Consider the following 20,535-nt stretch of genomic DNA (forward strand, 5'->3'; position numbering starts at 1 on the left):
TCTTTTGTGACATCAATAGTTATATTGGCTTTGAGAATATTTATGGGAGCCTCAGTTATGACATACCGCATGTCATTATCATGTGCAGATAAATATGTCTGCATGTGAATTTTTCAGTCGTCATTATCTTCCTTTGAAAATATTGAAATCTTGTTGGAAGAAGCCATTTGAGTATATATATCAGAGGTTGAGAAAAACTCGCTCAAATATTACTTGTTGTGTTTAGAGGGAATGAATAAACACTTTTAAAAAAATTTCTTTGAAACACTGACAAATAATACGATCGGTTTTGATAGGATTAGTTATACAAGACTTAATTTTCTCAACACTTAAAAACAATCTGACCATAATAGTGTGGAATTATACTCAAATATATCAAGCAACAAAATAAATAAGTGTAGAACAAAATGACACAAGATGTATGAAAGTTCAAAGGAAATATCCTTTTACATCTCTTTTCTTCCACTTAGGAAGAAATTCACTATAAGACTTGGGTTTTACAACTTTTGTAATGATCCGCTTCAACCTTAGGACTTATCCACTAGCTAAGTTGAAACTTATAGTTAACTTTCAAAGGCTGAGACAACAAGTCTCACAACTAATACAACAAAACATATAGAAAATAATGAATCATTAGATTCAAACTGTCGAGCAACTCCTCAAAAAATCTTGACAAGAAACAGTTGAGTAGTTTTTAGAAGCCCTAGATGATATGATAGATATTCTTGAAACGAGTGTTGTTGAGCAGTATTAGATATGAGTATGAAGAGTGTTCAAAAATCTTTCATAGAATGCAAGATTTAAAGAATTGTTGAATGTGATCGATTTTGTGGCTAGAGCTTTTCTTGGCATCCTCTAATTATAGTGCTATTTACATTGTCCCGTTCAATGTTTGATTGTAGCTCATTAACGCAAAGGCACTGTTGTCACTATCTTTTCTTGATTCATAATGCACTTAAATAAATAAGAAATTTGTCATTTTCCAAATGAAGAAAGAAACGGTCGCTGACAGAAAATGTAACTAGCTTTGAGCTATGTTTTTTTAGGAAAATATTCTGATTTTCTGATGTCATGTTTATAGTACATGATCAGTTAACCAAATTTTTCGATAAAGTAGGTAGGATCCTTGTAAGATGTGTGTCTTCAATATGAAGATATCTTATTCAACCATTTTCAGATATGCTTCGATAGAGGGAATGGTTGGGTGGTCTTAAGTCACATATTTATAAGCTCAAGTGGTCAAGTAGATCAAATAAGCTGTTAAGGCTAAAGCGGATGGATAACTTTGCATCTTGAGATTGGTTGAATGACTTCTTCTAAATATTTAATAGAACTGTCGAGTACCTATAATACATGCAAAGACAGCTTGATCTAGTATAATAAGGCATTGTTTGTTATCACCAAAACTAAAAGATCTTAAAGTTTGAAATATATTTGTTTAATAAATAATCATATCATATATGTTATAAATATTAAAGTTCGCGAACTATAAAAAATAATAATTTAAACTCAAGTTCGGCTAATTTTTTTTGAATTGTTCGACTTTGGATCGAATCCGAACAAATATTTTTCTAATTGATTCGATTCGTTTACAACCATATATTTGGTATATTTGGATGAATGATTTCAAGATAAAGATGTACCTTAGTATTTTTTGACATGAGGTTACTGCGGTAGATCGAAGTTTAATACTTAATAGCGCCGATTACCATCTGATAATGATGCCAAACAATAATATTTAATATTGTATCGAGGCACATGTGTTGCATGTATACATACCTTTTTTTTCCAAGTAATAGATTTAGATCCAAGAATTTTATGTAATTATTGACACATAAATTTTTTTTGGGGACGTGCATGACTTTTGGTAGTTTATAAATTTCCGCATTATAAAAGCAGTTTTTTTCTAATTGTTTTTTTTTTTTTTGAATTTTGCATCAAACAAATTGTAAATTAACCAAAAATAAGGATTAAACTTGCAATTTCGGAATAACTTTAAAGGAAAATTTTGAATAAGAAAAATGGCTTAACAAAAAATAGTAGGCCTATTGTGAGACAGTCTTACAGATCTTTATCACGAGTTAATCATGCTCATATTTACAATAATAAATATTAATTTTAGCATAAAAAATTTATTTTTTAGGTGATCCAAATAAGAGATATGTCTCATAAAATTGGCTAATGAGACGGTCTCACAGAGATTTTGTGAACTAAAAATTAGTTTTTTAAAAGGTCTCTACCTTTATTTATATATTGTAATAGATAATCAAAATTCAAAATGTCATACTGAATTAAAATTTAATACAATAAGGAATATATTTTGACATTCTAATAAAAAATTAGTTTATGTTAAGAAATGTTGAAATGATTGAAAAAGTATTGTCGGAGCGAGTGATTATCGCTTTATCAAAAAATCTAACTCATGATAATGGTGCAACTCAAATATTTTAAATCATATAGGATATCAAGTGTCGCGTTTAGTTTGCTCTAACAAACAAAAACTATTATTACACCCTAAAAATCTATTTCTCAATAATTACACTCATTGCAATTAATGAAAATCGAACATGTAACTTTGAATCTGATGTCAATTGTAGGACCAAACGTTTGTCGCTTTACCAAAAGTCATAGCGGATTTTAATAATGTAAATCAAATATTTTAAATCGTACAACAACTCAAATGACATGTTTCGATTGTTTTAATAAACAATCGCAAGTATTACATCCAACAAATATATATGTATATTTATGGAATAATGAAAATATATTTTAAGGAAAGGAAATCATTCTCTTTTGAGAGAGATTTTTTTTTTTTTTTTTTTTTTCGGGATATAATGAAATCAAACAAGGGCTAGTTTCCCTCACGGCCCTATCATTCTTTTTTATTTATTTTTATTTTTTTAGAGATACACACACACAATTTTATAAACCGAGTCTAAGTGAAATAACCTACTTTTAAAATAAATTTCTCCCCAAATTTGGGAATAATTTATTGAGTGTTTAAGCCAAACAAAGTATTCCAAGTTTCCAACACATTACGTATTTGTTAAAATATACATGTTCATGAGTTTATTCAGTTTCCCATTTCCCGTAATGTTTCCAAATAAATAATAAAATAAAACACAATACTCGGAATTTTAATTTTAGACGGGCTAATTAATTACAAAATTTTAAAAAAATATGAAGTCGCAACTTGCTCTAAATTAACAGTACTAGGGTGTAAACACATCTTATATAGAAAAATTACTCGATAATTCATTAATTGCATGAGTTTTTACATTTAAAATAAATCCATGCAAGATTCATGCATACTACAATATTCGATTATTTAAACTACAGAGATAATGTCGTAAACTACTGACTCGTTTTCCTTAACATCAATTACTTTTTTTTCTTAAAGGCAACAACTTCTTTAGAATCTTGGTCGACCAGAACATACGCATAGTACTCGTCGGATCCGGTGCTGTCCGATGCACCGATAACAAGCGCATATCTGAGTACTTCACCACTCCTGCCTGACAGAGCTGCCTTGAAAACCCTACCAAAATTCAACTTGGACTTGGCATCCTTGTTTTCTTCATCAATAACAAATTTCCCAAGTTGCACTACATTTGGATCCTTAGGGTCTAATGCGACGTTGAAACCAGTATCTGGGGTTTCAGCATCTGTAGGTACGGTTCTTAGGCCTCGCACGATGGCGGTGGGGGAACCAGAACGGGCCGAAGCGAACACAACATAGAGGACCAAACGCAAAGTGATTGACTTGCTAGCCAGTAGCCATCTTTGGAGCTAATCAATCAAACTTTTTAATAAGGATGTGGAATATGTGTGGGCTTGATGAGTGTTTGTAGTGTAATGGAATTGGTGGTATGTATGTGGCTTATTTTGTATATTTATAGGTAGGTTATTTACTGTGGGATGGCTAAAATTAGGGCAACAAATTAGACTTGTGAAATGAATAATGAAATGTAAATTATTTTTTAGAATTTGATTCGGAGGGATTTGGGGAATAATTTGTTTGAAATAAATCTTATTTTCCCTTTATTGTTCCACCTATTATAATTTTTGGTATCCTATATATTTTTATTTTATACGCATGGATCAGGATTACAAGAAACACATTTTTAAAATTGATACCACATGGATGGGCCCACTATCCCTGGCCCATCCCTAGCCCAAATGGAAGACAAGCCCATCAAGGGAACATGTATTCTCCTATAAATACCAGGTTTGAGTGTTCATTTGATGGATTCACTATATTATTTTCATCAGCACCTTTAGCTGCTCCCCCATATATCCTCAGTCGAGCATCGGAGGGGCTACGCCAGGACACCCTCCTGGCCCCCTTCTAACGATCTTATTTGTGATTTCAGGCTCAGAGTAATTTCAAAACCTACGTCTGGACTAGTGACACTTGCTGGAAGCGGACCCTAAAATTTTCCGTGAGTATCAAAAATAAATATAAATTTTATTTTCTTATATATGTGTAGTTATTTTAGATTAAAAAATAACTTGAAATATAATATATCTATCAGTATTTGAATACATAAAACAAGATTCTAATATTTCATTCGAAGTTCGAAAATTCGAAAATATCGTGTCATTTGTATGCCATATATATAAGCTATGGGTAATTCTAGTGAAGACTATATTTATTAGAAAATCTTACAATTCATAATTACCTGCAATTTGATCGAGTAATTGGGACAACGAAATAAATTGTAATTTGAATCAGTGTTAAATTATACTCCTAATTTTTTTAAAATAATATTTCACCGTGAAATAAAAAAAATGCACGGTGAAATATTATTTTAAAAAAAATTAGGAGTATAATTTAACACTGATTCAAATTACAATTTATTTATTTTTATTTCGAAATAAAAAATTATCCCATATAACTATATATTGCATTCTTAAGTTAATTAATCCGCAAAAGATTTAACACATTTTATACATATCATATATAAAAAATGATCAAATATAATTAACTGGTGTGAAAGATTTAAATCTTCTACACAATCCTACACACCATACCATACTACATTCCTTCAATGATAACAAGTCATCACATACATGCAATTCAATTTTATACTCTCAAACTAATCATATAGATATCAGACACAATTTTAATTTATCCGAGATCATGTATTGAAGAAGAACATCAGATTGAAGTATGTTTCAACCGAGCAACAAGAAGCTGATATATTCACTAAACAAATCGTTGAGACTAACTTATCCTATTTCATGAAAAATATTAGGCTTTATTGAGTTTAGGAGAAACAGATTCAGAAAGTCTTACTGATAAGACAACTGTCAGTCAGACTTGGAGTCTCACTGATTGATTAATCAGTACTCCTAACATATCTGATCTTATCATATCGTAATGAATTTAATGAATAATTTATTCCTTAATTCAGGGCAACCAACGATCAAATTTTTTAAATTGCATTTATCAAGTTCGAAATTTTTAAAATTGTTTAATGTTTGAATTTATTCCAATAAAATCGTCAATTGGTTCGTACAGGTTGACACATGTCCTGACTGTCTAACTCAAGCTACACATATAAATATCAGTTTGTCTCATTTTGTTTTAGCGTAGTTCAAATTTGCAGACTATTAGAATTCCTTCTTCATATTCTTTTGCGTTCTAACTATTCTAATGTTCCTTCAAGAAATCTTTTGCAGAAATGACAACTCCTTCGTTCATCGCTAATGCTTATGCTGTGGATTTTGAATTTGTCTATTCACTATAAGATGCTGCCATTGTCGGAGCATTTAAGCTTCTCGAGTCATCTGGACTCCGAGTCTTGCTTAGCTCCTCTTTGGATATCTATGTACCTGAATTTAAGAATTTATATGCCAAAGGATCCGTCTCTGCTGAAGGGAAGATCATTATGCCTATGAACAAGCATACTCTGATGGTTGATGAATCACACTTCGCAACAATTTTCCAGTTTCTCACTGAAGGACTGACAGAATTTTCAACAATTCCTCAATTTGTTCTAGAGGAGATGAAAACCTAATTCTCTGCCACCAGCGTGCAAATCAAATCATCTGGAAAAAAAAAAAGAAAATAAGTTGGAATACCAGCTCCTTGATGATGTTGTAGCGAAGCCTATTCTGGTTAAGGCTGGATCCTTTTATGATTATACCATTGAGAAGTTGTTGGTGATGGCTTATTGATGCTGAAATCAAGGTGAACAGGTCATCAATTCTCTTTCAGACCCTAAAAACCATGATAATTTCATAAAATCAATCACATGGTTTTGTTATTCCACTCATTCGACTTTTGAATATGTAGGTGTCCCACTTAGTGAAGAGGTCACCCTTCACGAGTTTAAGAAGTTGAATGCACAAAATGTGATTGCGCTTAGGCCTAAGAGACAAGCCTTTTAACATATCTCATCTAGCCCTTATGACTATCGAAAAGGAGATTGGAGAATAAACGGTTAATGTGATGAAGTCAACTAGTGAGAAGTAGAGCATCAAGGATCCTTCTCCCTAACCAAAAAAGAAATTAGTGCTTCATTCAAGCGATTCTGAGGCAGTCAATCCTCATTCACTTCCCAAGAAGCCAAGGACCACAGAGACTAAGCCGACTCAATTCAGCTTGAAAAAAGGTTGTTGAATGAGTTCCACTTGCATCAATCCTTGGTGAGAAGAAGGATATTGAAAAGCATGATGCTGCAAAAACAAAAATTGCTACAATTCCTGCCCCATCTAGGGATCAGTTTCCCAGTAGCTCTTCCAGCTCCTCGTCCAAAAAGGATTATCATCAAAGATCCCATTGAGATTACTAGATCAGGTCTTGAATACAAATTATCTACTGCTCCAGGAAATGGAAACAAGATTGTTATCTATAAGCCATGAGCTGAACCAGCTTCCGTAGTCCAAACACAGATAGACCTGATGATGGACGAAGTAAATGAATATTTAGAAGAAGAAATTATTTGCTTGATAATTGGGTAGAAATCAGGACAGTTAATCATCTGAAGAAGTTGAAGAAGAATGGTGCATTGGACAAAGTAGTGGGTCTTGAGAAGAGTGTTCTTAAGGCAACCAAAACTTAGAACATTGTTGAAGCCTTATAGAGAAAGCATTATATTGTGGACTTAATGAAGATCAAGAAGTTAATAGCAATTTGTGTTGAACAGAGACAAAATTATGATCCCAGTACCCGAATGCCTTTGATGATATAGCTGTAATTAATCAACTTAATATGGAACTGCTATCTACGAATGAAAGTCAAGGTATGAAAAGATGATCACGAACTGGAGTTGCCCTATGTAACCAAATCATGGAAGAAAAGTACTGAAAATTCAGACCAACAAGCTTCTGAGAACCTAGATGATATTGTTGCTGAGCAGTCAGGCTCTCACTCTCAACCATTAGTTCAAGAAACAACAGTTCAACAACCCTCCCTAGAACAGACTAAAGCAGCCACTATGGATCTTCATGTTGAACCATCGGGCATCAAGACTTCTCCTTAACCTACTGAACTCATAATAATTCCTCATCATCAACAAGAAGTTGTCACATCTCCATTAGTTAGGGAGATTTCTCTAGCAAATGTTGATAAAGTTTGCATGACAGAATTTGATGAAATTGATCAACAATCCTCTCTCTCTCTCATACCTTATGACATCCTTCTATACCAGATATTATGCCAGAGGTTGTTGTGCATAAAAAATAAATCAATTTGTCATTGTTGATAATATTCACCTTGCTCAAGAACTGTAGAGGAAATACTCTCATAAGCAAGGCTCCCCTCGGTGCATGTTGAAGGTTGACATTCGAAAAGCATATGATACGGTGGATTGGAACTTCTTACATGAGGTACTCTCTTGCCTCAACTTTCCTAAAAAAATTGTTGATTGGATTTTGGAATGTGTCTCTACGGCGTTGTACTCCATTACGCTGAATGTCCAATTCCATGGGCACTTTGATGGTAAAAGAGGACTACGACAAGGTGACCTCCTTTTTATCTTCTTATTTACACAAAGGGGTACTTTCTAGGTCACTCAAGCACATGTCAAGAGCAAGCTCATTTGGTTTCCATCCGAAATGTAAGAACTTACATGGTAACACACTTAGTGTATGCAGATACTCTTGCTTTCTCGGGGTGATGTACAAAGCATTTCCATGGTTATGAACTACTTGAATGAGTTTGGGGATATGGCAGGGTTGCAAGTTAACATCCTGAAATCGAACATTTACATGGCCATCATTGAACCGTATGTCCAACAGAGTATTTTTCAAATAACTGGATTCTGCCAGGGTGAGCTCCCTTTCCTTTACCTTGGGATACCATTAGCTTTGAGGAAGCTGCGGTCCTCGGATTATAGCCTACTTTTAGATGTTGTTGGGAACAAGATAAAGACATGATGGCCACTTCATTCTTCATCGTATGCAAGGAAACTTGAACTCATTAAATCAGTGATTCAGGGAGTGGACTGTTTTTGGCTATATATTCTCCCTATCCCGACTAACGTCTTAAATGCTATTCATGCTATGTGCAGGAAGTTTGTGTGGCCAAGCAAGCATCCTCCAATTGCTTGGACACAAGTTTGTCGTCCAATTGAGGTGGGTGGATTGGGGCTGAAAAATCTTAAAGCATGGAATGGGGCATTGATATGCAAAATGTTATGGAAAATTCATATGAAGAAAGACAGCATGTGTATTACATTGGTGAATCACACGTACAACATTTTTGGTTACGTTTGGCCATGGAGATGGAGAGGGGAAGACTCACCGTTGGTTGAGCAGATATTGTGTATCAGGGACAAGTTGGTGCGTGATATGGGGTCGGTGCATGCAGCGACCACGTGCTTAGATGGTTGGTTTACTGTCAGTACATGGCTTCATCATGCATATCAGTTCTTTGCTAATTAAGTGGGAAGATGGCCTTGGAAGCTCCTCTTGGAGAAATCATTCATCCTCCCAAAACATCGAGTTTCCCTTTGGTTATTTGCTCATAACAAGTTTCTTACTCGGGATCGACTTGGACATATCACTTATACATCTTGTGTTCTTGGTATTGTTGCAATGCTCGAGAATTTTGTTATTATAATCGGAAATGATTTGTTGATAATTGAGGTGATTATTTTTTCATTTATTTCGGATAGAAAATAAGATTTTTGGAACTTAAAAGAAATAAGTGGGAAAATATTAGAGAGTAGAATTGGAGAGTGTAGTGAGTTGGAATGAAAATATATGTACACATTTGTGGATATTTATAGAAGAGAATTGAAACTAGCCGTTAAATAACCGTTACAAATTTTTTGGATTTTTTATAATTTATTTCGAATTTTATTAAATATTTTAAAAATAAAATAAAAAATAAATTTACAACGATTATAAATGTTTTTTTTCTAAAAAAAAAATCCAATCAATTTTTTCAAAAAAGCGTGAGACTCATGTGAAATAAAACAAAAAAATAAATAAATTTAATAAAAAACGCGTGAAGCCCGCCTAGGACGGCTGCCCCACGCGTTTTCCGGCGCACCTCATTGTGGGTGCTCTTATACAAAAATTATTGGTTTGCGTTCGAATTATGCAAATACAGGTGGAGTCCCAAAATACACGTTATCGGCGGCCTTTGGACAAAAGCAAACTCTCGAATAAATAGATCTGTCTTTGTCTGATGACTACGTGTCTGGTTTTCACGCGTATATGCCTTACGCGTCGCCGACTGTCGGTTTGGATATGTGACGCAACCATCTCCACAAACATAAAGAAAACCCTTGATGCAAGGAAAGCGCCGTCAGCTGGAAAATGCGTAATCTTCCTTTGGATATCATCGTGGACATACTCTGCCGCCTACCCGTCAAATCCCTCAAGCGATTTCGCGCTGTTTCAAGATGGTGGTGTTTCCAGATAGACAGTCAAGATTTCGTCAAATTGCACTTGCGTCGCTCCTTGGTTTCTAATTCCAACCGTAATCTGATTCTGGGAGGTCTCGCCCTGTATTCGATCGATTTGGATTCGCTCGACAAGGCTCATGTTATCAAGCCCCCTTTTTATTATCAGAGTGTGGACAGTATCAGCAACTCTTGCAATGGTTTGGTGGTTGTGACGAGTGAGCCTCCCGTTTTGTGGAACCCCTTTTCAAGGTATTATAAGATTTTGCCCCAAACTGCTATTGGGCGGCCAAATGCTGGGGATTCTTACTGTAAGGTTTCGTATGGTTTTGGTTATGATTCGGTGAATGATGTTTATAAGGTTGTCAGAGTTGAGGAAGTGAGGAACACGATAACCCATGTGTGGGTGTATTCTAAGGCTAAGATTTACAGCACTAAATCGAATTCGTGGGAGATGATTGAGGACTTCCCTTATCCGCTGCCCTTCTTGAGAGGGACCTGGCGCGTGCACGTCAATGGAGCATTGCATACGCTGATAGAGAAGCTTGAGCACCTGAGATCCGGTGAATTTGTTAAAATAATGGCTTTTAATATTGAGACTGAGGAGCATTTTGAAGTGATGATGCCGCAGGGAGTTCGGTTCAGGGGTGTTAATGCGAGTTTAGATGTGATCGGAGGGTGTCTATGTATTGTTTCTGCCAACACCTCTGGGGTTGTCATTTGGGCGATGAAAGAATATGGTGTGAAGGGATCATGGACTAAACTGCTATCAATTAGACCACCTTTAATTGAGCGGGATGATTTTGTGAAGCCTTTGGTCTACTCAAGTGATGGTGAACGAATTCTTTTGAATTGTGATGATAAAGATCTTGCTTGGTATGATTTAAAGAAGAAAACTGTTCAAATTGTCTCTGTTGATGGTTTGCCTTTCATGTTTTATGCTGAGGTTTGTGTCGAGAGTCTTGTGGGGTTCGAGGTCCCGGGACAAGTCAAGAAACTGGGAACAGAGAAAAAGAAGAGAAATAAGTATCTGAATAAAAGGTAATCGGGCGGTGTTTGTGAGCACTACAACGATTATATAGCGACAGCATTCCTTGTCTTGTCTTGTCTGGCGTTGACTTGACGAAGACTTGGTCAGTCATCCAATAATAATGATTGCGGGCGTAATTAAGAACTTGAATCAGTTTATTTCTTTCTTCTACCTTATCTGTATGGTACGTTTTAAGATAAATTCTTGCCGATGACTTTAAGTTCCCACGTTGGGACCAAGTCTCGATTCGAAAATTTTAACTCTGCGGAACTACCAAAAAAAAAAGGTTTCTTTTATGTGACCTCGTTGGGAAGGAATCAGTCACCTCTCTCAATTGATATTTTTGAAAATTTGTAAGAATTTTTTTCCAGAAACATATATATGTGTTTCTTTCGCTTTGGATTATGAAAGTTATTCTCTACACGGTGTTTCGACGAGATTGTCCATAATGTTGAGATTTGTGCATGTTTTTACCATAATAATTAACAGCCAAGTATGTAAATTTGACTGATCAAACAAACTATGAGACGCAAGTTGTCAACTTTATTGAGTCTGATGTTCTCTTTCCAGGGATAATTTCTTGTCAGAGGGATTCAACTTGGTGCTATAAGAAAACTGCGGAAATGAGAACAAGATAAATAAACATGAAGAACTAATGAATAAAGAGAAGGAAGTGGATCAAGCGATAAAGGTCAAGTAACTCTTTTCTTACAAAAGTTGATGTGGGTTGCCTGGATTTTGGATCAGGCATAAAAGGTAGAGAATTATTTCGTACAATGGTTCACTTGGGTTATGTGTTTTTTGTTTTGCTATGAAATAAATGTGGAGTTATGTGTATTTGATGTGTAAAAACTTTGGCCCCCCAATTTTTTTCCTTTAATTTTTGTATTTATAAAATGTTTTTTTAAAAATAACACATGATTTAAATATTTTCTTACCTTTCAAAGTGTACTTACTATCCACTCCTATATAATGTTATTGTTTCTATTTTTATTTTTTAAAGATAATGAGTTGCTATCAATATTCTATGTTAAGTCTGTATTCTCCACAAAAATTACATCTTACCATTGGGTTCTTATCACTTCGTTTGTTTGTAAGTATATATTGTGAATCTTTAATTTTGTTTTATCAAATAAATTTGTATAATTTCATGTATATTGTGTATATCAATGGTTTGACAAAAGTTTTACTCTTTATTTATTTTAATCGTAATTCTAGTTATTTTGATTCTGCTTTGTAAGTATATAGCATTTTAAACTAGATTAGCCCATACATGGTTGTTTTTCGTATCGGTCTTGCAGCGTGAATTATTATTGATATAGATATCTTTTTATTGTCTTATTTAATTTCAATATTATTATGGATGATGTATTTGAAACTTTGGTGTTCTGGATACTTCCAATTCTTAAGTAACTCTACTTTTTTTAATTTTTCTTACTAAAATATTATTATTTTTCATCATCAACTCTCTCATAAATATATAACAAATATAATAATTATTATTAGTACTATCATCTTGCAGTTAAATGCCAAAACACTAGCTACATTTTAAAATTTTTAAACGATTGATCATTTGGGGGAAAAATTTCGTCCCCCTAAAATAGAGGCCTAGCTCCGTCCCGGATTGTAGGTATGTCAACTGTCGGAAGGGAAAAAATATTCTGGGATTGTGCATTTATAAAACTAGATGTCATTAAATGTGAAATCGGGTATGAGGTGTTATGTGCATCTCTAGTTCCCTTCAACCAGTATCAGCAATATAGTTGGTTACTTGAGGATAAATATAATTTGTTACCTGATTGATAAATTTTGAGCATGTTGCCCCAGACAACTTTGAATTAGGTCTCAGATATTTCTTTTTCAAGTTAAACAAGTGGTGTTCTGGTAATCTTGTTGGATGTTTGGTAATTCGATTTATTGACTAAAGATGAAGGATCAGGGTTAACATGTAGTGTGGTCTCTGGATGGGTAAATGGAGGATGAATAAGTCTCTGGCCTTATCTTCCTAGTATTTTACAAAGAACTCTTTGGTGGAGATGATGACACATACCGTTTTGCTTGTAAGAACAACCTTGAAGAACACAGTTTAACAGCCTCGAAATTTAGTTTATTATATTCTATGTATGTGGACAAATGAGGTGCATCCCCATGTCAAAGGAGCAAGATAGTTTGTTGTTCTAATACTTGGATGGGAAAACATAGATATTTCTTAAATACTAAATAGGACTCTTGAAATCTAACTTTCTGAATGGTAATTTGTGTGTGATGTACATTGATGTAAATTGTCTTCTCTTCAGTAGTTTTTTGGTATGCATTTTTATATTAATGATGCATGGGTTTTGTCAAGGAGATGAATATTGCATTTCTGTGACTTCATTTTGTTACATCATGTAGACATGGGAGGAATCATCAATCATGGATAACCCTCCCTTTTAAGAAAACAATACGTTATTTGGTTTAAATAATCTATTGCATCACCTGATTTCAATCTTTTTATTTGGAGTCTTGACTTCTGACTATTTTGTACCATGGTGTAAAAATTTGGAAAATATTACCGTATTGAGATTGAAGAAATAGAATCCTAGTAACCCTGTTTCAAGTATAAATGAATGGAAACCTATAAAAAAAAGTATAAATGAATGGAATAAACCAGCATACTCCTGCTGTTACTGGCAAAGTACTTGGGACTATGGATCAGCCTCATTAGTCATTATGAATCAAATTAAAATTGAATGAATCTTTCTGTAATATTGATAGGAAAATACAAAGGACGGTGGTTTGCTAGTTTACACACATTGCGTTGAAAATCCTATCATTTAAGCTTTTAATTAAAGCAGAACCTGTAGTTCAAGCATTCACAAAATGGTGCTTAGGTCTTAGCTGATGATTGCAAATGGTACTCTAATTGGTGAGGAGCTGTCCATCTAAGGGTTCCAACTGATCACCGTTGGTGTTTTAGGTTCATCTCGAAAATATAATCCGGCCTTTTCATTTGCATGTCCTATTATAATTTCGGAACGCTATTCCTGAAATAAACAATGAGTGTCAATACGGCTTGGAAATAAGTACAAGGTTGGTGATAGATCCCGAAAGCTTCAGGATGATGAGTTTGAAATCACATGTTAAAAAACCTTTTTACCTCCTAAGACATGGAGTGAATCAATCTAAGGATTGGGGTAAATCTCGTATGTTCTGCCTGTCTGAATTAATTATTAATAATTTTTTAAAAAAATTTTGAACTTCCCTACTGCTTCTGAATTGAAATTCAACTGTTCTAGTAACATGTCTCATTTTTGTTGAGACGCCGTGCCGTTGTGCTTGTCGTTGATTCTTCTGCTGTCAACTTTCTTCTCCCGCTCCTTGCTTGGTGGTTTTCGATTTAGTTGAAAACATGTTCCCTAGTTTATATGTGATTTTTGCTGTAAATACTCCGCATTGTGTCTTGGATTTCATCAATTGATGGCATGTGCTGCTTTTCTTTTCCATTCTATTTGGACGTTTCCAATGTTTGTTCATTTGCTCTTTTGGAGCATAGCTGAGGATAATTGTCTCCTACCCCAAGACTTCTTGCTTACATTCCTTGCCAGGAATGATATAAATTATTGTGGATTATGTATTTCCAGAGTATTTGTTATATTCTTGTTTCATCATTGAGCTGCGATATTCATTCTATGTTTGGGCATGAATATTAATGTGAATAATATTATTCTTTCAGTGTCTTCTTTTTCTTCGTAATTTCCCTCGTTTTGAAATTCACCATTTTTTTGGCTAAAAAAAATATCTGCATTTAGCATTTATTTTTGTTAGAATTTTTCTTCAATTTGTTTTACGAATAGGATTGCACCAATGCTCTATGTTAGGCAATTTGCTCATCGTTTGTATGAACAGTCTGGTGGTGATATCTGCAGAAAGTTTGGTCTCCATCTGCTCATTCTGTATGTTACTTCATTGAAATTTTTGTGAATTCAAATGCAGGTTAGATAAAAGCTCACTCAGTTCTGTCAAGTATTAAGCCAGATGTCCTGGTCCTGTTGTTGCTTTGTAAACGGGACAGATGAATTTAGTTTGAGTGGTTAAAGAGAGACTCATCAGTGATGCGATGCAGCCTTGGTTGATTTTCCAATAAGGTGGACTTGCTGTAGTCGAGCCGGAAACAAACGAAGTTGCAGAACTTGAAACTCCGGAGATTGATTCGTTGGGATGATATTTGTCATGGTTAGTTTTGTTTCTGGGTGTTTCTTCTGTTAAAACATAGACTCATTGTGCATTGGATTTACAGAAAAGACCGTCTGTAGTTAATGTACGGTTTTATGGTAAAACCAAAGAGTTTGCAGTTTTCATTGTAATTATATTTCCTTATAAGTAATCACACTTTTATGTTCAAGGCAAAAACTTGTGTGAGATACGGATCTTTTATTTAGGTCATCTATGAAAAAGTATTACTTTTTATTGTGAATATCAGTAGGGTTGACTCGTCTCACAGATAAAGATTCGTGAGATCGTCTCATAAGAGACTACTCTATGTTCAATTACCAGTTGAATTAGCAACTAATAATTATCAGGCTGCGAATTCATTACAGATATTTATTTACTTTTTTAAATAAAAATTTTCGTAGAGTTGATAGATTTATGTTATGCGAAAGATTTTTGTAGAATTTTATTTTGAAAGATTTTCACAGACGTTATGAAAAATAAAATAAAACAAAAGTATTATACCTAGAAAACCCAAATTGCAGAAATACTCATCTAACTCATTGCTTTGTGAACTTGAGCCAAATTGAGTCTTGCACCTTATCTCATAATCATTTATTTATCTCGATTCAATCTTGAACATTACTTAAAAATAAATAAAAAGTTAAATCATGGCTGCTTCATTTCACCTCCCAAGTCTGAGGTATGCATAGTTGATGGTTTTTCAAATCTCTTCTCAAGGCAAAAATTTGTGTGAGACGGTTTCACAGGTCGTGTTTTGTGAGGCAGATTTCTTATTTGGGTCATCCATGAGAAAATATTATTTTTATGTTAAGAGTATTATTTTTTATTATGAATATCGGTAGGATTGATCCGTCTCACAGATAAAGATTCGTGAGATCGTCTCACAATAGACTTACTATTCTCTAAAATATACATTTTAAATCTATATGGACTTATATTCTTTTATTTGTCAAAATATACCATAACCTTATGTACGGTTTTTTCTTCAAGCTCTGGAATGTGAACAATATCATTTCTGATATAGTTTTTAACGTTTACTTACGGACTTGTTTAATTTGAGAAGAAACTTGTGAATTCTTTGCTTGGATGATAAAGTATTTTTCCTTGCTCTAAAGTACTTGGTGACATTGACTTGATAGCAATGAATCTTAACTACGTGATTTGTCCTATCTTTCAACCAACACCAAATTGCACCTCTAATAATTTTTGGTAAAAACTTGTGTAAGATAGTCTCACGGACCGTATTTTGTGAGACGGATCTTTAATTTGGGTTATCCATGAAAAAATATTCTTTTTATGCTAAAAGTATTATTTTTTATTGTGAATATCGATAGGGTTGACCCGTCTCACAGATAAAGATTCGTGAGACCGTTTCACAATAGACCTACTCATAATTTTTTGGATGTGACCAAAAGTATCGAATGATCTAAATGTCATTTCTCCAATCCAGATTTTTTGGAGCATATCATTATTTAAACTGCACGTATAAGAACGATATGAACTATAAACAATTGTACTCACAAATTAGAAACAATAATTTAACACACAAAATAATAAAATAGATCAAGCTCGATAACTCTAATTATTTAACATAAAATACAATTTAACACAAACCTTGCAGCGCATCACCCTGGCCAAATGAAAACTATCAATCCACATATGATAACGATAACCATTTCCGACCCCTCGTAGAAGAGACGATGGAAAAAAAACAACATAAAACGAGTTAAAATAAATAGCCTTTTTCATATATATAACTTTTAGATCAAAACTCGATCCATTTAACTTTAATAAATGATTGAAGTTATATATAATTAGGTTATTATCCATATATTATACATCATTCAGCGTAACATTTCACGAGTCAAATAGTATCATTAAGATGGGTATGTAATCTGTAGGACATATCGTTTGCCGCTTTACAAAAAGTTATAGTTTATGGAAACAGTGCAACTCGAATCATTTAAACAATAAAACAGCTCAAGCATCACGTCTCGATTACTCTACCTGTCAGGACTATTATTGCACCTAATAATCTCTCTTCTAATAAATACGCTTCTCAGCAATCAATGAGAATCGAATATGTGATTGTCTCCGATACCAATTGTAGGATCGAACGATTGTCGGTTTACTAAAGATTATAACTGTTGGCAACGGTGCAACTCAAATCGAACCGTTCCACTTTCATTTAAAAATGTATTTTGGACAATGTCTTGATGGCACTCAAGACAGATGTTCGAGTAGCTTCATTAACTAGAAGAAATTTCGAAGAGCGTGCATGAAAATCAATCGAATGATCCATCTAAATGAATTAAAATATGTGACACTCAAAGTTCCGGAATAAAGAAATTTGAATTACAAATAGCAGAATGACATATTACCCTGGAGTCAGGCGTGTATAGATATGGATGAACTAATGGACACACAACCTTTCAATCGCTTGAGAATTGCATTCCGACTAACAATTGTCGAGTTGAGAGTTAGTGGCAGTCCCTCCTTGGCACGTTCATCGTACTTTTCCAGTGTCGACACGATTTCGCTAAAATCGGGACGTTTGGAGGGGTTCGCACCCCAGCAACGCTTTATCAAGTGTGCTAGTGCAGGCTGACAGCTTGGTGGAAATGGTGGCCGCTCATCCTGCATATTTTGTGAGATTTAAGTCATTTAAACACCACACAATTGCCTGTCTAGCTTGCATATCATTTCACAACTATTTCTGGAACTGACATGTGATGGCAGTATTTTATAAGAAATTCACCTTATCAGCAACAGCAAAAGCAGCTTGCACGGGAGTCATTCCTTGGAAAGGGAGCAAGGCCGTCGTAAGTTCCCACAGCACGATCCCGAAACTATAGACGTCGACTTTCCTAGTATAAGGCTTCTCCTTGATCATCTCAGGTGCCATCCAACGATATGTCCCCATGTTTCCTTTGGTTTCGTTAGACCGAGTTTCTAGACAAGAAGTACCAAAGTCCGCAACCTTAACGCGCATCTCATCATTTAGAAGTAAGTTGTTTGATTTGAGGTCTCTGTGCATCACACCCTGGGAATGAAGATACTCCATTCCTCGAGATATATCAAGGGCCAACCTCAGGATCGTCTCGATTGAGAGAGAGTATGGCTCCTTCTTGTTAAGATACATCCTTAGTGTTCCTTGTGACATGTACTCGGTTATGATACAATAGACAGGAGGCTTCTTACAAGCAGCAACGAACTTTTAGAAAACAAAATAGGACTGTAAGAAACAGGACGGTATATATAAATATAAATATAAATATATACATGTACAAACAACAATGAAAGCATGCATGGAAAGTGATTTTTGATTTAAAAAATAATAATCAATTTTTTGTTCCTTAAACCCTTGTACACTTATTTGACATTAGGCAGATGATCGTAATTCTTTGAAAGGCTAAAAGAAATTCTAACCTGCACTATATTGGGATGATATAAACGTGAAAGCAGGGCAACCTCACTCTTAAATTGCTGCTCCAGCAAAGCTCTAGTCTCCTCTTTGTGGGTCGGGATTCTCACCATTTTCACAGCAACAGCTCTCTGCTTATATATTCCTCTGTAAATTCTGCTGTGCGCACCAGAAGCAAACTTGTTGCCAATAAATAACTGAGAAAGATCAGCCGTCCATTCCTCTAGATCATCCTTCGACGTTTCCCAGTTCTCGACATTTTCCGAGTCCAAGATCATCGACCACGATTCCAAACTGTCGAATCTCTTCCTCTCCATGTTCACACTCCCGTAATCCAACTGTCCCCTTGAAGATGAAGGGACCGACGACATAGATTTACTCTTCGATTTCCGAAGCCGGAACGGGTTGAAACATGATGAAGCCATTGATATTTTCTAGTTTACGTGTCAAAACACACTATATCACAAGGGATTCTCCTCCTGAATGTGTGAATCGACTTCAGGAAGTGCATCAGCTGATTCGGAAACATCTGTGTCCGATAAAATCACCAAAAAAAATTCATGGGTTTTCATTTAAACCAGGTAAACAAAGTAACACAACTACAGAGGCCCAGAAAAACATCGAGAACAGAAGAAGAAAAGGGAGATCATTAAAACTTTAGAATGAAATATATATATATATATATTTTAGAGGGATAAAAAATTGCAAGAAAGGCTGGCTGTCTTTCCGTTATATGCCTTAAGCTTCATGGCTTTTCACTGTATAATCTGGCAAAGAAGAAAAAGCAGTTGGTTTGGCAGAAGAATATGAATCCAAATCCAGAAAGTCAGGAGTGTCCCGTGAGTTCTTGTTTAAGTTGTGGACAGAGAATAGCTTTTTCTCAAAGGAATCGAGCTCTCCAGTTTTCTTGTGCATCTCCTAGTTGATCCACTAGCCACAGCTTCCAAAAGTAGACCACTTTATGCTCTCATCAAGCAAAGCCTAGTACTCCACCATCACCTCACACCAAATTTTGTTGATAAATTTTCATATCCTTAAAAAAATATTTCTTATTTTTAAAATTTTAAAAAATTATTATTATTTGATAATATATATATATATATATATATATATATATATATATATAAATTATTTAGATTTTTAAACATTGCTAAAATTATTATTTTAGCAGTATTGAAACTTATTTTTATTTAAAAATATATAGATATTGATGCACATTGAAAATTTAAGGTTCGATTCCAGCAGGATAACGCTAGTCCAGACACAGTTTTCGAATTGGCTCTGAGCTTGAAATCATAAAGAAGATCGTTAGAAGAGGGTCGGGAGGGTGTCCCGACGTAGTCCCTCCGACTCTCAAGTCAGATACTAAGAATATAAGATGAGAGCAGCTAAGAATGCTGCTGAAAAATAATATGAGGAATGCTGAATTAGATACTCAAATCTGATATTTATAGGAGAATACATGGGCATATCATAGGTCTTCCACCTGGGCTGGGGATGGGCCGAGAGGTTTGGACCTGATCTTGAGGGACCTATTCACTGGGTATTAGATATAATTATACCTGATTATATGCATGTTATTTGGATTTTAAAATTTGATAATTATATTATTTTATTATTCATACACATTAGAGATTTTTATAATTTAAAACATATTATTTACTATACTATTATTTAATATAATACAATAGTTTTTCGATCCGACCAGTTGAACTGCTTTTTAAGATAAAATGGTTAATCACCGATTCAATTATGAAAACATTAGTTTTATATTCTATTTTTGTGCACGATTTTCATCTATTTAAGTATGAAACTTAACTATTTTGAGGAATAGGGAAATCTTAGTTTAAAATGGATTTTTTTTTCATTTAAAAAACAAAAATTACAAGTATGATTCAGTGTTTTATTAAAGAGAATTTAGTTATACTAGCCCGTTTAAAACCTGTATTTTTTAAAAATGGCCTTACTTACTTAAAGATTTTATAATATATTCTTACATCATTTAA

The 20,535-nt window shown here is 34.3% G+C and overlaps 2 protein-coding genes across 3 annotated transcripts; one reads left to right on the forward strand and one right to left on the reverse strand.

Annotated features, from left to right (window-relative positions):
• The first annotated feature begins 9,582 nt into the window (after nucleotides 1–9,582).
• Nucleotides 9,583–15,340, forward strand: LOC142548974 (F-box protein CPR1-like). 2 transcript variants are annotated; one of them, XR_012821032.1, is made up of 3 exons: nucleotides 9,583–10,901; nucleotides 11,461–11,646; nucleotides 14,866–15,340. XR_012821032.1 is itself a non-coding variant. In XM_075657665.1 (2 exons), exons 1-2 carry the CDS (start codon nucleotides 9,775–9,777, stop codon nucleotides 11,498–11,500), a joined length of 1,167 nt encoding a protein of 388 aa, XP_075513780.1. In that variant the 5' UTR covers nucleotides 9,583–9,774; the 3' UTR covers nucleotides 11,501–15,340. The 2 variants fall into 2 exon arrangements, 1 of the variants encoding a protein (XP_075513780.1); XM_075657665.1 differs by having other exon boundaries at nucleotides 11,461–15,340.
• Nucleotides 15,341–17,381: 2,041 nt separating this feature from the next.
• On the reverse strand, nucleotides 17,382–19,534 carry LOC142548975 (serine/threonine/tyrosine-protein kinase HT1-like). The gene is made up of 3 exons (XM_075657666.1): nucleotides 18,535–19,534; nucleotides 17,864–18,319; nucleotides 17,382–17,742 (listed from the first exon to the last, which is right to left on the reverse strand). The coding sequence occupies exons 1-3, from the start codon at nucleotides 18,952–18,954 to the stop codon at nucleotides 17,494–17,496; spliced, it is 1,125 nt and encodes a 374-aa protein (XP_075513781.1). The 5' UTR covers nucleotides 18,955–19,534; the 3' UTR covers nucleotides 17,382–17,493.
• Between the last annotated feature and the right edge of the window lie 1,001 nt (nucleotides 19,535–20,535).

The sequence above is a fragment of the Primulina tabacum genome, chromosome 6, assembly GCF_025594145.1.
Source record: "Primulina tabacum isolate GXHZ01 chromosome 6, ASM2559414v2, whole genome shotgun sequence".
Lineage (NCBI taxonomy): Eukaryota > Viridiplantae > Streptophyta > Magnoliopsida > Lamiales > Gesneriaceae > Primulina > Primulina tabacum.

Coding starts and splice junctions, on each gene's coding strand:
- LOC142548974 (XM_075657665.1), top strand. CDS start 9,775: ATGCGTAATCTTCCTTTGGATATCATCGTGGACATACTCTGCCGCCTA. Junction 10,902..11,460: donor AATAAGTATCTGAATAAAAG/GTAATCGGGCGG, acceptor TTCTCTTTCCAG/GGATAATTTCTTGTCAGAGG.
- LOC142548975 (XM_075657666.1), bottom strand. CDS start 18,954: ATGGCTTCATCATGTTTCAACCCGTTCCGGCTTCGGAAATCGAAGAGT. Junction 18,320..18,534: donor ATCATCCCAATATAGTGCAG/GTTAGAATTTCT, acceptor GTTTTCTAAAAG/TTCGTTGCTGCTTGTAAGAA. Junction 17,743..17,863: donor CTTTTGCTGTTGCTGATAAG/GTGAATTTCTTA, acceptor CAAAATATGCAG/GATGAGCGGCCACCATTTCC.